Source organism: Dreissena polymorpha, chromosome 5 (genome assembly GCF_020536995.1).
Source record: "Dreissena polymorpha isolate Duluth1 chromosome 5, UMN_Dpol_1.0, whole genome shotgun sequence".
Lineage (NCBI taxonomy): Eukaryota > Metazoa > Mollusca > Bivalvia > Myida > Dreissenidae > Dreissena > Dreissena polymorpha.
In genome coordinates, this window is record NC_068359.1 from 92,531,956 (window position 1) to 92,548,488 (window position 16,533).

The following is a 16,533-nucleotide window of genomic DNA, read 5'->3' on the forward strand; positions in this document are numbered from 1 at the left end:
TAGATTCTGCACAGTGGGGATTAATGCATGTGCGTACAGTTTCATCCCAGACTAGCCTGTAGATTCTGCACAGTGGGGATTAATGCATGTGCGTACAGTTTCATCCCAGACTAGCCTGTAGATTCTGCACAGTGGGGATTAATGCATGTGGGTACAGTTTCATCCCAGACTAGCCTGTAGATTCTGCACAGTGCGGATTAATGCATGTGCGTACAGTTTCATCCCAGACTAGCCTGTAGATTCTGCACAGTGGGGATTAATGCATGTGGGTACAGTTTCATCCCAGACTAGCCTGTAGATTCTGCACAGTGGGGATTAATGCATGTGGGTACAGTTTCATCCCAAACTAGCCTGTAGATTCTGCACAGTGGGGATTAATGCATGTGCGTACAGTTTCATCCCAGACTAGCCTGTAGATTCTGCACAGTGGGGATTAATGCATGTGCATACAGTTTCATCCTAGACTAGCCTGTAGATTCTGCGCAGTGGGGATTAATGCATGTGGGTACAGTTTCATCCCAGACTAGCCTGTAGATTCTGCACAGTGGGGATTAATGCATGTGCGTACAGTTTCATCCCGGACTAGCCTGTAGATTCTGCACAGTGGGGATTAATGCATGTGCGTACAGTTTCATCCCGGACTAGCCTGTAGATTCTGCACAGTGGGGATTAAGGCATGTGCGTACAGTTTCATCCCGGACTAGCCTGTAGATTCTGCACAGTGGGGATTAATGCATGTGCATACAGTTTCATCTCAGACTAGCCTGTAGATTCTGCACAGTGGGGATTAATGCATGTGCGTACAGTTTCATCTCAGACTAGCCTGTAGATTCTGCACAGGTTAATCAGGAAAGACACTTTGCTTACATGGTATTTTTTTGTTACAGGAAGTCTCTTCTTAGCAAAAATCCAGTCTAGGGGCAGTCTATTGTCTGTAGGCTAATCTGGGATAACACTTTACGCACATGCATTTATTCCACTTTTCTCAGGGCGAGGCTCAAATGTGATCTTCTTGTACACTATGTTTGTTCTTGTTCTTTCAAGCTTCCCAGTACTACAAGGCCGTCCTGGCTGCCATTGGAGTGTTTGTGTCTTTCTACGTGGCTGCCCTGATAATAGGCATCTTCTATCATGGGTGGTCAGTGCTAGTTAGCATTCTGTTACTTTTGAATACCATTTGGTGTTATTGAATTTATAAATGCAGGGCTCCTGTTGCAAAATATAATTGGGGCTCCTGTTGTAAAGTATAATTGAGCAAAATGGGAATGTTTAAGGAAAGTGGCAATACAATCTTTCAATTAGCAAAACAACTGGCAAGAATGTATTATGTTGTTTTTTTGTTAAGCAAATTATATAAGCGACCAGAAACAAATGACCGTTTGAGCGCATTTTATTACTGGATACTAGTTACTTTAATGACAAAAGTAGCTCTATTTAGATTCCATTTTATGACAGTTAACTAGGGCATATTAAGCTAGTGCTAACATGCTCTAAGGACATTGTTTGTTATGTGATCACTATGAAGCCTATTTTTGATGACAAAGTTAGACAGGAAGGAACTCAACTGAAATTTAAGATAACAATATAGATTTGTATCTTTTGACTAGTTATAATTTTGACTGTTAGCAAAGAGTTCCAACATTGTCTGGACATATTAAGGAACAGTATTGCCCTGTCTTTTACTAATGATCTGTATTCAAATATAGAAATAAAGTAAGGGTGTAATTTGCATTAAGATTGTTTAACTTATTTTTGGTAGATAAAATAACAAATCAAACACTGTTAAATGCTTAGAAAAAAACCTTGTTAATAAAAATTAATTTGAATTTTATTTAGTCTGATTTTTTTTTATGAAGCATTCTACCTGTTTCTGTAAAAAATCTTGCATGAAAATTGCTCATTAAGAAAAAAATGTTGTCTTCTGTAATTTCAGCCAAAGGGGTTGGGGTATCATACCATCAGATTTGCCTAGAGCAGGTAACCAACATGCACCTGTTATTCCTAAATAGCCTATGAACGATGTTTTCAGTTATTGTAACTTTTTCTTATAGTTAATAAATATAAAAACTTTTCTTTTTTATTGTGAAACATTTTATATCTTTAAAAAAGGTATCTTTTCAAGGCAATAGTTGAATTTTTCAATGTTTGCTTATCTAAACGAAATTATTTGTTCAAATTAACCTTTATAATACCAATCCTTTATCTTTCAAGAAAATATCACTTGTTAGAGAAATTGTTTAAGTTATGTCTGTATTTGTTTATCTAAAAGTTTTTTTTTTCAAGTTAACCTTTTTGATACCAGTCCTGTACAATTTTTTAAGGAAACGAAAATTCAGAGTTGCTGGAGAGCCCAGTCATGGCGAGTGGTTACGGTGCAATTCAACCCCAGGTGACAGGAGCAGACAGTCCAGGAAGCTCGCGGGGTGGGGTAGAAGCTAACCGTGACAACGAGTCTGTCAGCTCGCTGAACTCAGACGAGTACGACAAGGTGGACGATGCAGACCAGGACAAAAACATCTTCAGAACAAAGGTATCTTAGTGGAATAACTGAAAACTTTCACACTGGGATTTTGAGTTAGCTTTTTGACCAGTAGTCTTTTGGGTTATCATTAGCCAGACAGTGCTAGGCAAGTAAAAGGTAATTTAAAGCTATCTTGTAAATTTTTCTTTTGTTTTGTATTTATCCATCGCGTGTGATATTTTTGAATGAATGCATAATAAATTGGGCTAGTGGGTTAAAACTAGCAATATGAAGACTTATTACCAGTAAAATGCTGTTGGGAAAAGCTTGGTATAGCAGTTACAATAGTCGAATGTATGTGCAAAATTTCAAAATATTTTAACACAAATGTTCACCATCATGAGACATTGTTTGCGTGTATCACCTGTCTCCCTACCTCAAAGGTCAATGTCATATTTGAGGTCAAATTTTTTGTTCTTGTATAAAATGGCTTGTTTTGAATTCAACTTTTTAATTTATTCTGCAATGCAATTCATAATTAATACAGTTTGAAAAAAGGGTAGTCATAGACACACTAAAGGTCAATTGCAAAACATGTGCATGGTGCAGCTAATCAAATAATTGCAAGAATTATTGACAATAGTCGCGACATGTTACTGACATGTCACTTATACTAGAAAAATATTTTCTGCTTAATACTGGTACCTTGCTTTTGGATGAAGTCTTGAGAAGATATAGATTGGGATTGCAATCATTGCATGTTGTGGGAGTAAGGTCAAGGTTTCTGTTACCAAAAATAGAAAAACAGTTTCTGCTCTAGTACTAGCATTTGGATGGACATATTGATCTGTAACTTTGTTTGTATGTTTTGCTACCAAATTATGCTTTTTAGTGCCTAAACATTGTTTTCTTTATCAACATAAATTATTATATTATATGTTGGTCGTTTTATAAGGTTTACATCTAAAATGTTTTCATGTGTTGTTTTAATAAAAAAGTTTAATTTCTGAAAGATTTTATTACAGAAACCCTATCAAACGCATCTAATACAAGGTGTGTCTACTTATGTTTTAGACACAGATGTTTGTATGTGACCTGGCTAGGAAGAGTGCACACAAGCGAGACAAAAATTACAATCTTTATTTAAAGTAAGCAGACTTCTAATAATATTAATTGAGCGTTTAGTAAACCCCCCTTAGGGAATAATAGGAATTCCCTTGTCCGTACATCAGTTTGTCTGTAACTCTTTTCTGTCAGCTTATATCTCCTGTTCGCAATGACAGAGTTTCTTGAAACTTGCCTCACATTTTAAAAGGACTGTCAACCACGAATGACAAAAAAAGAAAAGTTCTAAAATACCGTATTTTTTTACAATTAGTAGTTTATATTGTTTAAAATATCACGACTGGTATATTACATTACTTGAACAAAGTTTATATTTTCAGTATACAAATGTATTTGGTAATACAATTTTGCAATGTGAAATCGAAAGTACATGGTGAAAATAGGTGACATAACGATATTAACACTATAAATAACGCAAGTAGATTAATCATTTTATATATAAAATATATACAATTCACTTCGCATGCACAGTTTGCATTCCTGGGTTTACTACGTGATGATGATGATCAATCTACTCGCCTTGTTTATAGTTAACTGGTAGTTACCTGGTAGACATACCCAGTAAAATTTATTACCGAATATTCTGAAAATATTAAAACTTAACAACTTTTTTAAAGTAATGTAATATACCAGTCGTGATATTTTAATCAATATAAACTAATAATTTAAAAAAACAACAGTATTTTACAACTTTTCTTTTCTTCGTCGTCGTGGTAGACAGTCCCTTTAAGGGCAATGATGTGATATCAGAAAGCATGAATCAGTCACGCAAGCTCATGATACTCATACTCAAAGGTTTGAGACTGCATGTTTATATCTGTTCCATATTTCCTATACCCTGTTAAGGATGAGACTTTGATAAAATGTTTAGGTAAATTAGACCAATGGCAGAAGGTACAAATCAGTCATGTTGACTTAAGGACAAGTTCATACCTCAAGAAAAAAAGTTCAAAAATAAATTGTTTCCTGTCCATATATCCTAACCCATTGATGGATTATCATGAAACTTAAAAGATTTTCATAAGGCATGCATAAGTCATGCTGGCCTAAGGTGAAGGTTATTCTTCAAGGTCATTGATTTAAGCCTCCATTTTTTTTAGGGATGCAAGAGGTTACAAAAATCATTAACCGGTTAACCTTTTTCCTTAACCGGTTAACCGAAACGCTTTAAATAGTTAAAATGATTTAGAGTACGTAAAGAATGGCATACCACTCGAACAGCTCTGTAGAAACAAAAGTAATTTCAAATTTGATATCGCTTGCGTTGATAACATGCGTTTCGTAATACAATGTATTATACAATTTATCTTAATAATTTTGTGAATGTATGCTTATATTTTATTTATTTTTCCTGCGTAAATGCACAGGAGAATAAAGAACAACAACTACATAATGTTCATTTTCACGTGTTAACTTATTTTTAGCTCGACTATTATATATAAAATATATATAGTGGAGCTATCCTACTCACCCCGGCCTCGGCGTCGCCGTTCACGTGTCCGTTTGCGTGCAAATGATAAAGTTTGCGTACTACCCCAAATATTTTCAATATCATTTGACATATTGCTTTCATATTTTGCATCCTTGTTAACCATCATGACCCCAACCTATAAACAAGAGCAGACAACTGTATCAAGCATCAGAATTATGGCCCCTTTTATACTTAGAATATGCATATTATTGATAAATCTATGTTAAAGTTTGCGTACTACCCCAAATATTTCCTGTGTCCCTTGACATATTGCTTTCATATTTTGCATACTTGTTTACTAACATTACCCCAACCAATAAACAAGAGCAGACAACTGTATCAAGCATTTTGACAGAATTATGGCCCCTTTTATACTTAGAATATGCATATTATTGATAAATCTATGTTAAAGTTTGACAAAACAACACTTACCTTACATACCACAATGCACTCCACCCAAACCATCCCCCACGCCCCCCAGAACCCCTCCCCCCTAACCCCCCCCCCCCAATTTTTTTTTTTTTTTTTTTCAAATTTTTGAAAGATCATCTATTAAATGATCACACACCCACATTATATACCCCCCCCCCCCCTCTCCATGATGGCTTACGTTATACTGTCAAGCACTCTAATAGTCGAGCGCGCTGTCCTCTGACAGCCCTTGTTGGTTGGGCCGCTTATATTACGTTCGCGTTGTATCGCTCACAAAAATGGTGTGTTCCTTTGTTCATTCTCTTTTAATTTTTGAAACTAAAATTGGCTTAATATAGAAATGTTTTTTCTCTTTCAATTCGACGTAAAGTGGGTCATATGTGTTCAACAAATCTGCATCTCTTTTTATTCAATAATTGAATGTTTTGTTGTTTGCATTTTAGCGTTTGTAGCCGAAGTAGTATTTTAATATTACAATTAAAAAATGTGTGTTTAATAAAGGACATGAATGCAAAATAAATCAATTTTGACGGATGTAAAGTGAATATTGAATATAATCAGTACATTTATTTAATAGCGAAGTAACAAACTATTATGATCTCAAATACTGATAGCTACGTATGTTTGTTAACGTACCATAGCGCGCAAATTTTAAGCTATTACACAAATACTAAATTCAACGGTTTCATTTTATTTTAATATTTTTATGTCCCCCACCACTATAGTGGGGGACATATTGTTTTTGCCCTGACTGTTGGTTTGTGTGTTTGTTTGTTTGTTTTTTTGTTTGCCCCAACTTTAACATTTGCAATAACTTTTGCAATATTCAAGATAGCAACTTGGTATTTGCCATGCATGTGTATCTCATGGAGCTGCACATTTTGAGTGGTGAAAGGTCAAGATCAAGGTCATCCTTCAAGGTCAAAGGTCAAATATATGGGTCAAAATCGCTCATTAAATGAATACTTTTGCAATATTGAAGATAGCAACTTGATATTTGGCATGCATGTGTATATCATGGAGCTGCACATTTTGAGTGGTGAAAGGTCAAGGTCATCCTTCAAGGTCAAAGGTAAAAAATATAGCTTCAAAGCGGTGCAAAAGGGAACATAGTATTTCTGACAAACACATATCTCGTTAATTGCTGTTTAATTAGTTATTAATTTGCTTTTTATGCCCCCTTTCGAAGAAAAGGGGGTATATAGTTTTCGCACTGTACATCAGTCTGTCAGTCAGTCTGTCTGTCAGTCAGTCAGTCTGTCTGTCAGTCTGTCACACTTTTCGTGTCGGCTCTCTAATTCAAATAGTTTTCATCCGATCTTTACGAAACTTGGTCAGAAGTTGTATCTAGACAATATCTAGGTCAAGTTCGAATATGGGTGATGCAGGGTCAAAAACTAGGTCACGGAGCGAAAAACAAATCCAAGGGAAGTAATAAGCTTTAAATGGACATAATTATCTCACCTGCCTGCCAAATTATCTATTTTTGTTAAATAAATCAAAGCGGCGCAGTAGGCGGCATTGTGTTTCAGACAAACACATTGTGGTAAAAGGTCAAGGTCATCCTTCAAGGTCTAAGGTCAAAAATACAAATCCAAGGGAAGTAATAAGCTTTAAAGGGAGATAATTATTCAATATTGAACATAGCAACTTCATATTTGGCATGCATGTGTATCTCATGGAGCTGCACATTTTGAGTGGTGAATCTACAGTCACGGTAGTGGCTTTTAATTATTTGCTACTAAAAATAGAGACAATTATTTTCATGGGGAGTAATTTATATAATTATAAATCTCAGATTATATATTTCCTTACCAAGAATTTAAGTTCTTTTCACAGTTACTGTACAGATTTTTTATTTTGATTATTTATAACTCAAATGATTGATTTGTCAAAGTTTTTTTTTAAATGATATAATTATCGTTTCTTTCCTGTACTAATTTGTGAATGGTAGGGTTCATTACATACTTGTGGACTTATGTCCATAGATACATGATGAACTCTGGCTATGATCTCTTTGATAAACCACAGGCCTTGGTTGTCGGGAGGAGGAAAACTACAACGGGCGAGGCATGGTATGGTATTGCGCAAGGGGGGGTTAGAGGGTTAGGGTTAGGGTTTGGGTTAGTGTTAGGGGTCGGGTTAGGTTTTGGGTTAGCCTAAACCCAACCCTTACCCTAACCCGATCCCTAACCCTAACCCTTACCCTAACCCTTTTTTGGGGTTATCACCCCTGATCATGCCTCGCCCGTTGTAGTTTTCCGCCTCCCTTGGTTGTCAGTGATGTCTGACTTGGTCATTTTTGACTGTCTACAGACCCCCCCTCCCCCCGGTTGGATTGGACAAAATCCAAGGGAAGTAATAAGTTTTAAAGAGAGATAATTTCTATACCTGCCAAATTTTATTTCAAAGCGGCGCAGTAGGGGGCATTGTGTTTCTGACGAACACATCTCTTGTTTAAATAAAACTTGCATCAGACAGTTATGGTGGAATCTTTGGAAGTAAATTATCATAATGATATTTATTTCGATAAACAAAAATGACGTTAACTCGACAAGAATTTAACTACGAATGCGTTTCTTGATAAAATTGTTACTCATAAACACGGTATTTTCACGAGCATCAGTGTTGGATATTGGTTAACAAAACATCAAAATAAGCCGTCCAATGTCTCGACTGTTTTTTATCACGAGTTCAATAAACGTGTCAAATACGTCTTTGCTAATAGCTCCCACTAACCACAGTTTGCTAGTTAAATTTTAGCGAGTCAAAAAAAACAATAGTGTCAGTTATCAAAACGTACCCCCTATTTGTTATCACAAAGGTATTGATGAATTGCTTTATTTCATTGATTGTTGACACGTTATTTATTACCGTCGATGGCGTGCCATGTTGTTTTAACTAGTCGCCAGCGCAAGTTGGCAGTATGTCACGCCAAAAAAGTAACATCGTACAAAATATTCCATTAAAAAAACATAATCAAATATTTTTTGCCGGTTAACCTTTTTCCGATAATGTAACCGGTTAACTGGTCGTTTCGGTAGGTTAACCAGTTAACCTCTTGCATCACTGATTTTTTTCTTTCCTTTCTTTATCTTGTATATCCTTTAAAGGAGTTTTTGTTAAAATGTTTAGGTCATCCAGACTTGTACAGAAGGAATAAGTCAGTTACATTGGCTCTATGCCCAGATTAAACTTTGTGTGTCCAGTTTGTATCTCTTATACACTGTAACTCCAATATAGCGCGGTCAATGGGGTCCAAGCCGCGAAACAGCGTTATAACGGATCCGCGTTATAGGTTTTGAGCTCATTTACTGCAGGGCGCTATAAAAAAAAACAGGTATAGAATAGCCTATAATATAGGTCATGTATATTGCCATGCTGTGTTGACGCAAATACATGCATATAAACCGAATCGTATCGATAACAGTATACATACCGCTTTTCTTATGTGCACATTTATCCGATAATCCAATAAAATTGCATCATCACTTAAAAAATAATAATCTTGAACATTAATGACGATATATGTTTAAGAAATTCGTAAACACAACCGTACGCATATATGCCATTTTCGAGGTTCAACGGACGGTTGAATAAAGCAATCAACATGTGATTGATATAAGAGATACTCTTTAGTGCACCATAATTGATCTGTTTCTGCCAATTATTTACAGGAGCCTGTTAACCATAGCCATCTTCTATGGCCTGCCAGTAATTCAGCTGGTGATGACCTATCAAAAGGTGAGTGTTTAGGGTGCTTTTTGTAATTATATCCGTTATGGAGCTTAATGACTAATAAGCACGCTTTTTGAGAAATCTTGATTTGCATGTGTTTGTCCAAATTAAATGCAAACTTTAAATACTTTGAACTCTGCTATGTTTAACACTATTAATTCAAATGATATGCTTATTTAAAAAAACTGCCGGTGCTGATTTTATTCTTTCTTTATTATGCCCCCCTTCCAAGAAGAGGGGGTATCATGTTTTGCACATGTCGGTCGGTCCGTTGGTCGGTTGGTCCGTCCACCAGATGGATTCCGGATAATAACTCAAGAATGCTTACGCCTAGGATCATGAAACTTCATAGGTACATTGATCATGACTGGCAGATGGTGAGTTTTGCAAACAAAAGAAACGTTAGCTATTGTAATTAATTTTCAATGGTCGCAAAATATTTATTTTTGGTCATTAGTAGTTCTGAAACTAAACCGACTTCTCGTACTGCAATGTCTCTAAAATCATGGCTAAATGGTCAATAGCTCAAACCAGGGTCGAAGCGACAAATTGACGATGAAAGTGAAGGTTCACTTAAGAGAACATTCTCTTAAACACTCGGTCAAGATTCGTTTGACTGGTATGTCAAAGACAATACTGGTCTATGGCGCTGCAAGATCTGCAGGTATGTTCAGTAAACTAAGGCTATAAGTTTGTTTTGTAGATGTGTTTTATGTATCCGCTGGAGATTATTATTATTATAAATGTCTATGGTGCATCTTCGTTCATTATTGCTCAATTAATTTATTTATCCACGGACAATTATTTTTATTATAAATGTCTATGACGCGTCTTTGTTCATTATCACTAAATTTCTGTTGACTAATCTAGTTGATTGCTTTTAATATTTTCTTCTCTATGGTCTTGCTAAATACGACAGGAAGTTTACGAAATTATGTGCATACGAGCATGTCTGCGTATAAAGCTTTTTTTGTACATGCCAAAATTAATAATATTTCTATCACCGTAGAGAATAGATATTCGAGCATGAAATCGTATCAACATTCATTGTAAAAAAAGAGAGAAAAATTGTCATATCTGTTGTGTCTAATATTACTATCACATATATGTGTTGTAACGCCCTACACGCAAACCCTTGTGTCCAAGTCTCTCAATTTCTCCTTAAAGTCTCCGCAATTCTCCTTAAATCAGTGTCCAGGGAGAAGTCACTTCTCCCTAAAATTGGAGCCCAGCGTGAGCCCTGTAAAGTGCTAAATGTAATATAACTTTCTTATTTGATTTTACATTTCTGAATATATTTGTTGAAAATTTACATATAAAACTAATGAAATGCAGAATTTATTGCTTTTACTATATTCTATCTAGTATTAAATAAAAACCTTCATATCCATAAACACATCTTAGCATTTGTGTGGAAGTATAACAGCATACACATTTTGTACTGTATAATACAAGACAATTACAAAGAAATAATTCTTTTGAGCTGGTCTATTTTAAAATCCATGTTACTGTCTAAATGACTTCAATATAATATTTCTTTCTTTTGTTCAATATACGTCACAAAGACAAACTCCTATTGTAATTTAATGACAATTTAATTACATATGCATAATGCCATATCCCCAACATATACACAATTCCTGAGTAACCATATCTATACGACCTATATAATCTATTTCATTCACTAATTCCCTAAATATTGTACAAGTTGAGAATGAAGTTGTGATGTCACATATATATGACGTCAAAATAGGTAATACAACCTGGTTTGACACATGACTACTATTTAAAAGCTTGTGAATTTTTATTATAATTATTGATTTGATGCTAAACATTTACTGGATGACTGGCTTTCCCCCATAAGAAGCAAAGTGAAAATGGCTTTTGCAAACAGCATTCAACCAGAACAGCCTGCGAGTAACTTCTTTTATGCTGTTCGCTGATCATCAGTATCTAAGGTTTGGAAATGAAGCCTTAACAAATTGAATCTAGTAAGAAAGGTCTTAAATTAAATAAAACTTTCTAAGGGACTACACATGCGTGAAAATACATATCTAAGTGGTAAAGGGTTAGCCATAAAACATACAGTGTTCAACCATTTCACTCTCAGAGGCAAAGTGAATATGGCTTTATGCAGGTTGTTCAGGTTTTTTGCTGTTTGCTACTCATCAATAGTTTACATTTTGAATGTAAGCCTTTAAAACTTGTATCTATTACAAAAGGTCTTAAATTAAATAAATTGGATTTTTGTAGGGTACCGCAAAGGGTCAAAATTGTAATTGGAGCGGTAGACTGAAGGAGCAAACATTCAGCTCCAATAATCAGTTATTCAATGCTGTATTATTTTTGTTCTGGCGGCAGGTGCTAAACTTCACAGGGAACCAAGATATCTGCTACTACAACTTTGTTTGTATGCATCCGTTGGGACAGGTCAGTGCCTTCAACAATATCTTCAGTAACATCGGCTACATGATGTTGGGGATTCTCTTCCTGATTCTTGTCTACAGGAGGTATGTTAACAATCTTCTGGCAGAGCTGTATCCCTTGATTACCTGCAATTAACCAGTTTAGGGCAATTGAAACGTATTTTAGGGAAAACTGGACTTAATTTGTTTAGGTAAAGTGTTGTCCCAGATTAGCCTGTGAAGTCTCCACAGGCTAATCAGAGAGGACATTTTCAGCCTACACTGGATTTTCACTAGGAAGAGACTTCCTTTATACAAAGAATAGCAAATAAGCCTAAAGTGTCGCCCCTGATTAGCTTGTGGAGATTGCAAAGGCTTATCTGGGTCAACATTTTGCGCACATGCATAAAGCCCAGTTTTCCCAAAACAAGGCTCAATTTATAGCCGCACACATCTGTTGTTTGTCCAAAGATTTACTGTTAATCGATTGGATTTTGTAAACATTTGCTTTGTTTTAACCACAACAAATTTAAACTGATGATTGTTCAACTCAAGCATTAATTGATAACTGTCTACTTGTCATATCTCTCTGCTGACTGTCTTCTTGTCAATATCTCTCTGCTGGCTGTCGTCTTGTCAATATCTCTCTGCTGCCTGTCTACTTGTCAATATCTCTCTGCTGACTGTCTACTTGTCAATATCTCTCTGCTGACTGTCTGCTTGTCAATATCTCTCTGCCTACTATCTACTTGTCAATATCTCTCTGCTGACTGTCTACTTGTCAATATCTCTCTGCTGACTGTCTACTTGTCAATATCTCTCTGCTGACTGTGTACTTGTCGATATCTCTCTGCTGACTGTCTACTTGTCAATATCTCTGCTGACTGTCTACTTGTCAGTATCTCCATGGTGACTGTCTACTTGTCAATATCTCAGCTGACTGTCTACTTGTCAATATCTCAGCTGACTGTCTACTTGTCAACATCTCTCTGCTGACTGTCTACTTGTCAATATCTCTCTGCTGACTGTGTACTTGTCAGTATCTCTCTGCTGACTGTCTACTTGTCAATATCTCTCTGCTGACTGTCTACTTGTCAATATCTCTCTTCTGACTGTCTACTTGTCAATATCTCTCTGCTGACTGTCTACTTGTCAGTTTGTCTCTGCCTACTATCTTCTTGTCAATATCTCTCTGCTGACTGTCTACTTGTCAATATCTCTCTGCTGACTGTGTACTTGTCAATATCTCTCTGCTGACTGTGTACTTGTCGATATCTCTCTGCTGACTGTCTACTTGTCAATATCTCTCTGCTGACTGTCTACTTGTCAATATCTCTCTGCTGACTGTCTGCTTGTCAATATCTCTCTGCCTACTATCTACTTGTCAATATCTCTCTGCTGACTGTCTACTTGTCAATATCTCTCTGCTGACTGTCTACTTGTCAATATCTCTCTGCTGACTGTGTACTTGTCGATATCTCTCTGCTGACTGTCTACTTGTCAATATCTCTGCTGACTGTCTACTTGTCAGTATCTCCATGGTGACTGTCTACTTGTCAATATCTCAGCTGACTGTCTACTTGTCAATATCTCAGCTGACTGTCTACTTGTCAACATCTCTCTGCTGACTGTCTACTTGTCAATATCTCTCTGCTGACTGTGTACTTGTCAGTATCTCTCTGCTGACTGTCTACTTGTCAATATCTCTCTGCTGACTGTCTACTTGTCAATATCTCTCTTCTGACTGTCTACTTGTCAATATCTCTCTGCTGACTGTCTACTTGTCAGTTTGTCTCTGCCTACTATCTTCTTGTCAATATCTCTCTGCTGACTGTCTACTTGTCAATATCTCTCTGCTGACTGTGTACTTGTCAATATCTCTCTGCTGACTGTGTACTTGTCGATATTTCTCTGCTGACTGTCTACTTGTCAATATCTCTCTGCTGACTGTCTACTTGTCAGTATCTCTCTGGTGACTGTCTACTTGTCAATATCTCAGCTGACTGTCTACTTGTCAATATCTCAGCTGACTGTCTACTTGTCAATATCTCTCTGCTGACTGTGTACTTGTCGATATCTCTCTGCTGGCTGTCTACTTGTCAATATCTCTCTGCTGGCTGTCTACTTGCCAATATCTCTCTGCTGACTGTCTACTTGTCAATATCTCTCTGCTGACTGTCTTCTTGTCAATATCTCTCTGCTGACTGTCTACTTGTCAATATCTCTCTGCTGACTGTCTACTTGTCAATATCTCTCTGCTGACTGGCTACTTGTCAATATCTCTCTGCTGACTGTCTACTTGTCAGTATGTCTCTGCGGACTGTCTACTTGTCAATATCTCTCTGCTGACTGTCTACTTGTCAATATCTCTCTGCTGACTGTGTACTTGTCAATATCTCTCTGCTGACTGTCTTCTTGTCAATATCTCTCTGCTGACTGTGTACTTGTCGATATCTCTCTGCTGGCTGTCTACTTGTCAATATCTCTCTGCTGGCTGTCTACTTGTCAATATCTCTCTGCTGACTGTCTACTTGTCAATATCTCTCTGCTGACTGCCTACTTGTCAGTATCTCTCTGCTGCCTATCTACTTGGCAATATCTCAGCCAGCTGACTGTCTACTTGTCAATATCTAAGCTGACTGTCTACTTGTCAGTATCTCACTGCTCACTGTCTACTTGTCAATATCTCTGCTGACTGTCTATTTGTCAATATCTCTCGGCTGACTGTCTACTTGTCAATATCTCAGCTGACTGTGTACTTGTCAATATCCCTCTGCTGACTGCGTACTGTTCAATATCTCTCTGCTGACTGTCTTCTTGTCAATATCTCTCTGCTGACTGTCTACTTGTCAATATCTCTCTGCTGACTGTCTACTTGTCAATATCTCAGCTGACTGTCTACTTATCAGTATCTTTCTGCTGACTGTGTTTTGTCTATGGGACTGTTTGCTACCTACTAATATTTACTTGCTCATTTCAGAATTGATCAAGGAAAGAAATTGTTACCTTTGTATATGTTTTTTGGCAATATGTTTTTATGCCCCTGAAGGAGGGCATATAGTGATCGCACTGTCCGTCTGTCGGTCCGTCTGTCTGTCTGTCTGTCTGTCCGTTTAGTTTCGAAAAATGCTCAAAACTTTTATGTCGCTTCAGATGTAACCTTCATATTTGGTATGCATGTGTATATGGACAAGGCCTTTCCACACAAATTTTGACCCCTTTGACCTTGACCTTGAACTTAGGGTCCGCGTTTAGGTTTTGAAATCTGCGTTTAGGTTTGGAAAAATGCTCATAACTTCTATCAAAGCGTTTATAGGGGGCATATGTCATCCTATGGAGACTGATGCTATTTTTTTGTGATGCTTTCAGGGAATATCTTCATAGGAAGGCAGTACAAAAAAGCAATGACCAACAAAAGGTGAACTGTTTACTTTGTGCTTTCAAAAATGTAAATACTGCTTAACTCTTTGTTTACACAAAGTTGAATTGCAATTATGCCAATTGTGATTATGCCAATCCTGTCATTTTCTTTATTAAATACAGAAAATTCACATATAGTGATACTTATAATGGTTTGATTAAAATATGTGCGAAACAGTTATGCTAATAAGTAAAATGGATTACAGCATTTTAAATAATTTGTTACACTAAATAGCCTTTGAAATTAGCATAATTATTATAATGTTATTTTCAACCATACCTCAGCATACAATTGAGTCGTGTTCTGAGAAAAATGGGCATAATGCATGTGCGTAAAGTGTCGTCCCAGATTAGCCTGTGCAGTCCGCACAGGCTAATCAGGGACGACACTTTCCGCCTAAATTGGATTTTTGCAAAGAAGAGACTTCATTTAAATGCAAAATGTCATAAAAGTGGAAAGTGTTGTCCCTTATTAGCCTGTGTGGATTGCACAGGCTAATCTGGGACAATACTTTACGCACATGCATTATGCCCAGTTTTCTCAGAACACGATTCAATTGTGTTATTTCATTTAACAGAAGCTTATTTGAGTCTTACTGTTGGTAATTGGGACCTAATGCAGTCTGCATCTACACAGGCTAATCAGGGACAACATTTTCCGCCTAAACTGGACTTTGCTTAGAAAGGGCTTCCTTAAAATGAGAAATACCATATCAGCAGAAAGTGTCGTACCTTATTATCCTGTGCACAACGTTTTTCAGCTGTACGGGATACCACAACACTTCGGCCTGTTCTATGCCATGGGACTGGCCCTGTGTATCGAGGGAATCATGAGTGCCTGTTACCATGTGTGTCCCACAGTCTCAAACTTCCAGTTTGGTATGCAATATCATTCTAACATGTTCATTGAAATAATATGAGAAGTGTTCTGGGAAAAGGGGGCTAATGCATGTGCGTAAAGTGTCGTCCCTGATTATCATGTGCAGTCTGAACAGGCTAATCAGGGACAACACTTACTGCCTAAACTTGATTTTCGCCAAAAATAGACTTCTTTTAAACGAAAAATGCAACAGAAAAGGATGGTGTGCAGACACTTCACACATGCATTAAGCCCAGTTTTCCCAGAGCGACTTCCTGGGTTGAACCAGTACTTCTTGTCTTTCAAAAGATCCTTATTACGGTCACTTAGTGGGGTTCAAACCCAGGACAAATTGCTTACAAGGCTGACCCTATAAGGGCACACAGCAAACTTGGTGGTGAAAATAACTAAAATCCAAGGGAAAAAAATCATTTAAACAATTTAGTTTACAATCTTTTGCAAGTATTACATGTTAAGGAGTGTACATTTGCATGTTTTTGCATGTATACATTAGTTTTAAAGGGGCCATTTCACATTTTGGTAACGGGTTTCACTGGTCCAAAAAAAGTTGTCGCTTCTTTATCGTGGTGTGAAAACCGCCAGTAATTCCGACTTTATTAAT

At 36.8% G+C, this 16,533-nt stretch overlaps 1 protein-coding gene across 3 annotated transcripts in view; it reads left to right on the top strand.

Moving 5' to 3' along the window:
- LOC127882170 (SID1 transmembrane family member 1-like) overlaps positions 1-16,533 on the top strand; it is a 59,123-nt gene that overhangs the window by 26,286 nt on the left and 16,304 nt on the right. For all 3 annotated transcript variants that reach the window (XM_052430654.1, XM_052430652.1, XM_052430653.1), the window contains exons 7-14: positions 1,045-1,138; positions 1,934-1,977; positions 2,322-2,530; positions 3,536-3,609; positions 9,167-9,233; positions 11,589-11,737; positions 15,002-15,050; positions 15,814-15,931. In XM_052430654.1, the coding sequence (XP_052286614.1) occupies positions 1,045-1,138; positions 1,934-1,977; positions 2,322-2,530; positions 3,536-3,609; positions 9,167-9,233; positions 11,589-11,737; positions 15,002-15,050; positions 15,814-15,931 (804 nt within the window). The remainder of the gene's footprint in view (positions 1-1,044; positions 1,139-1,933; positions 1,978-2,321; positions 2,531-3,535; positions 3,610-9,166; positions 9,234-11,588; positions 11,738-15,001; positions 15,051-15,813; positions 15,932-16,533) is intronic.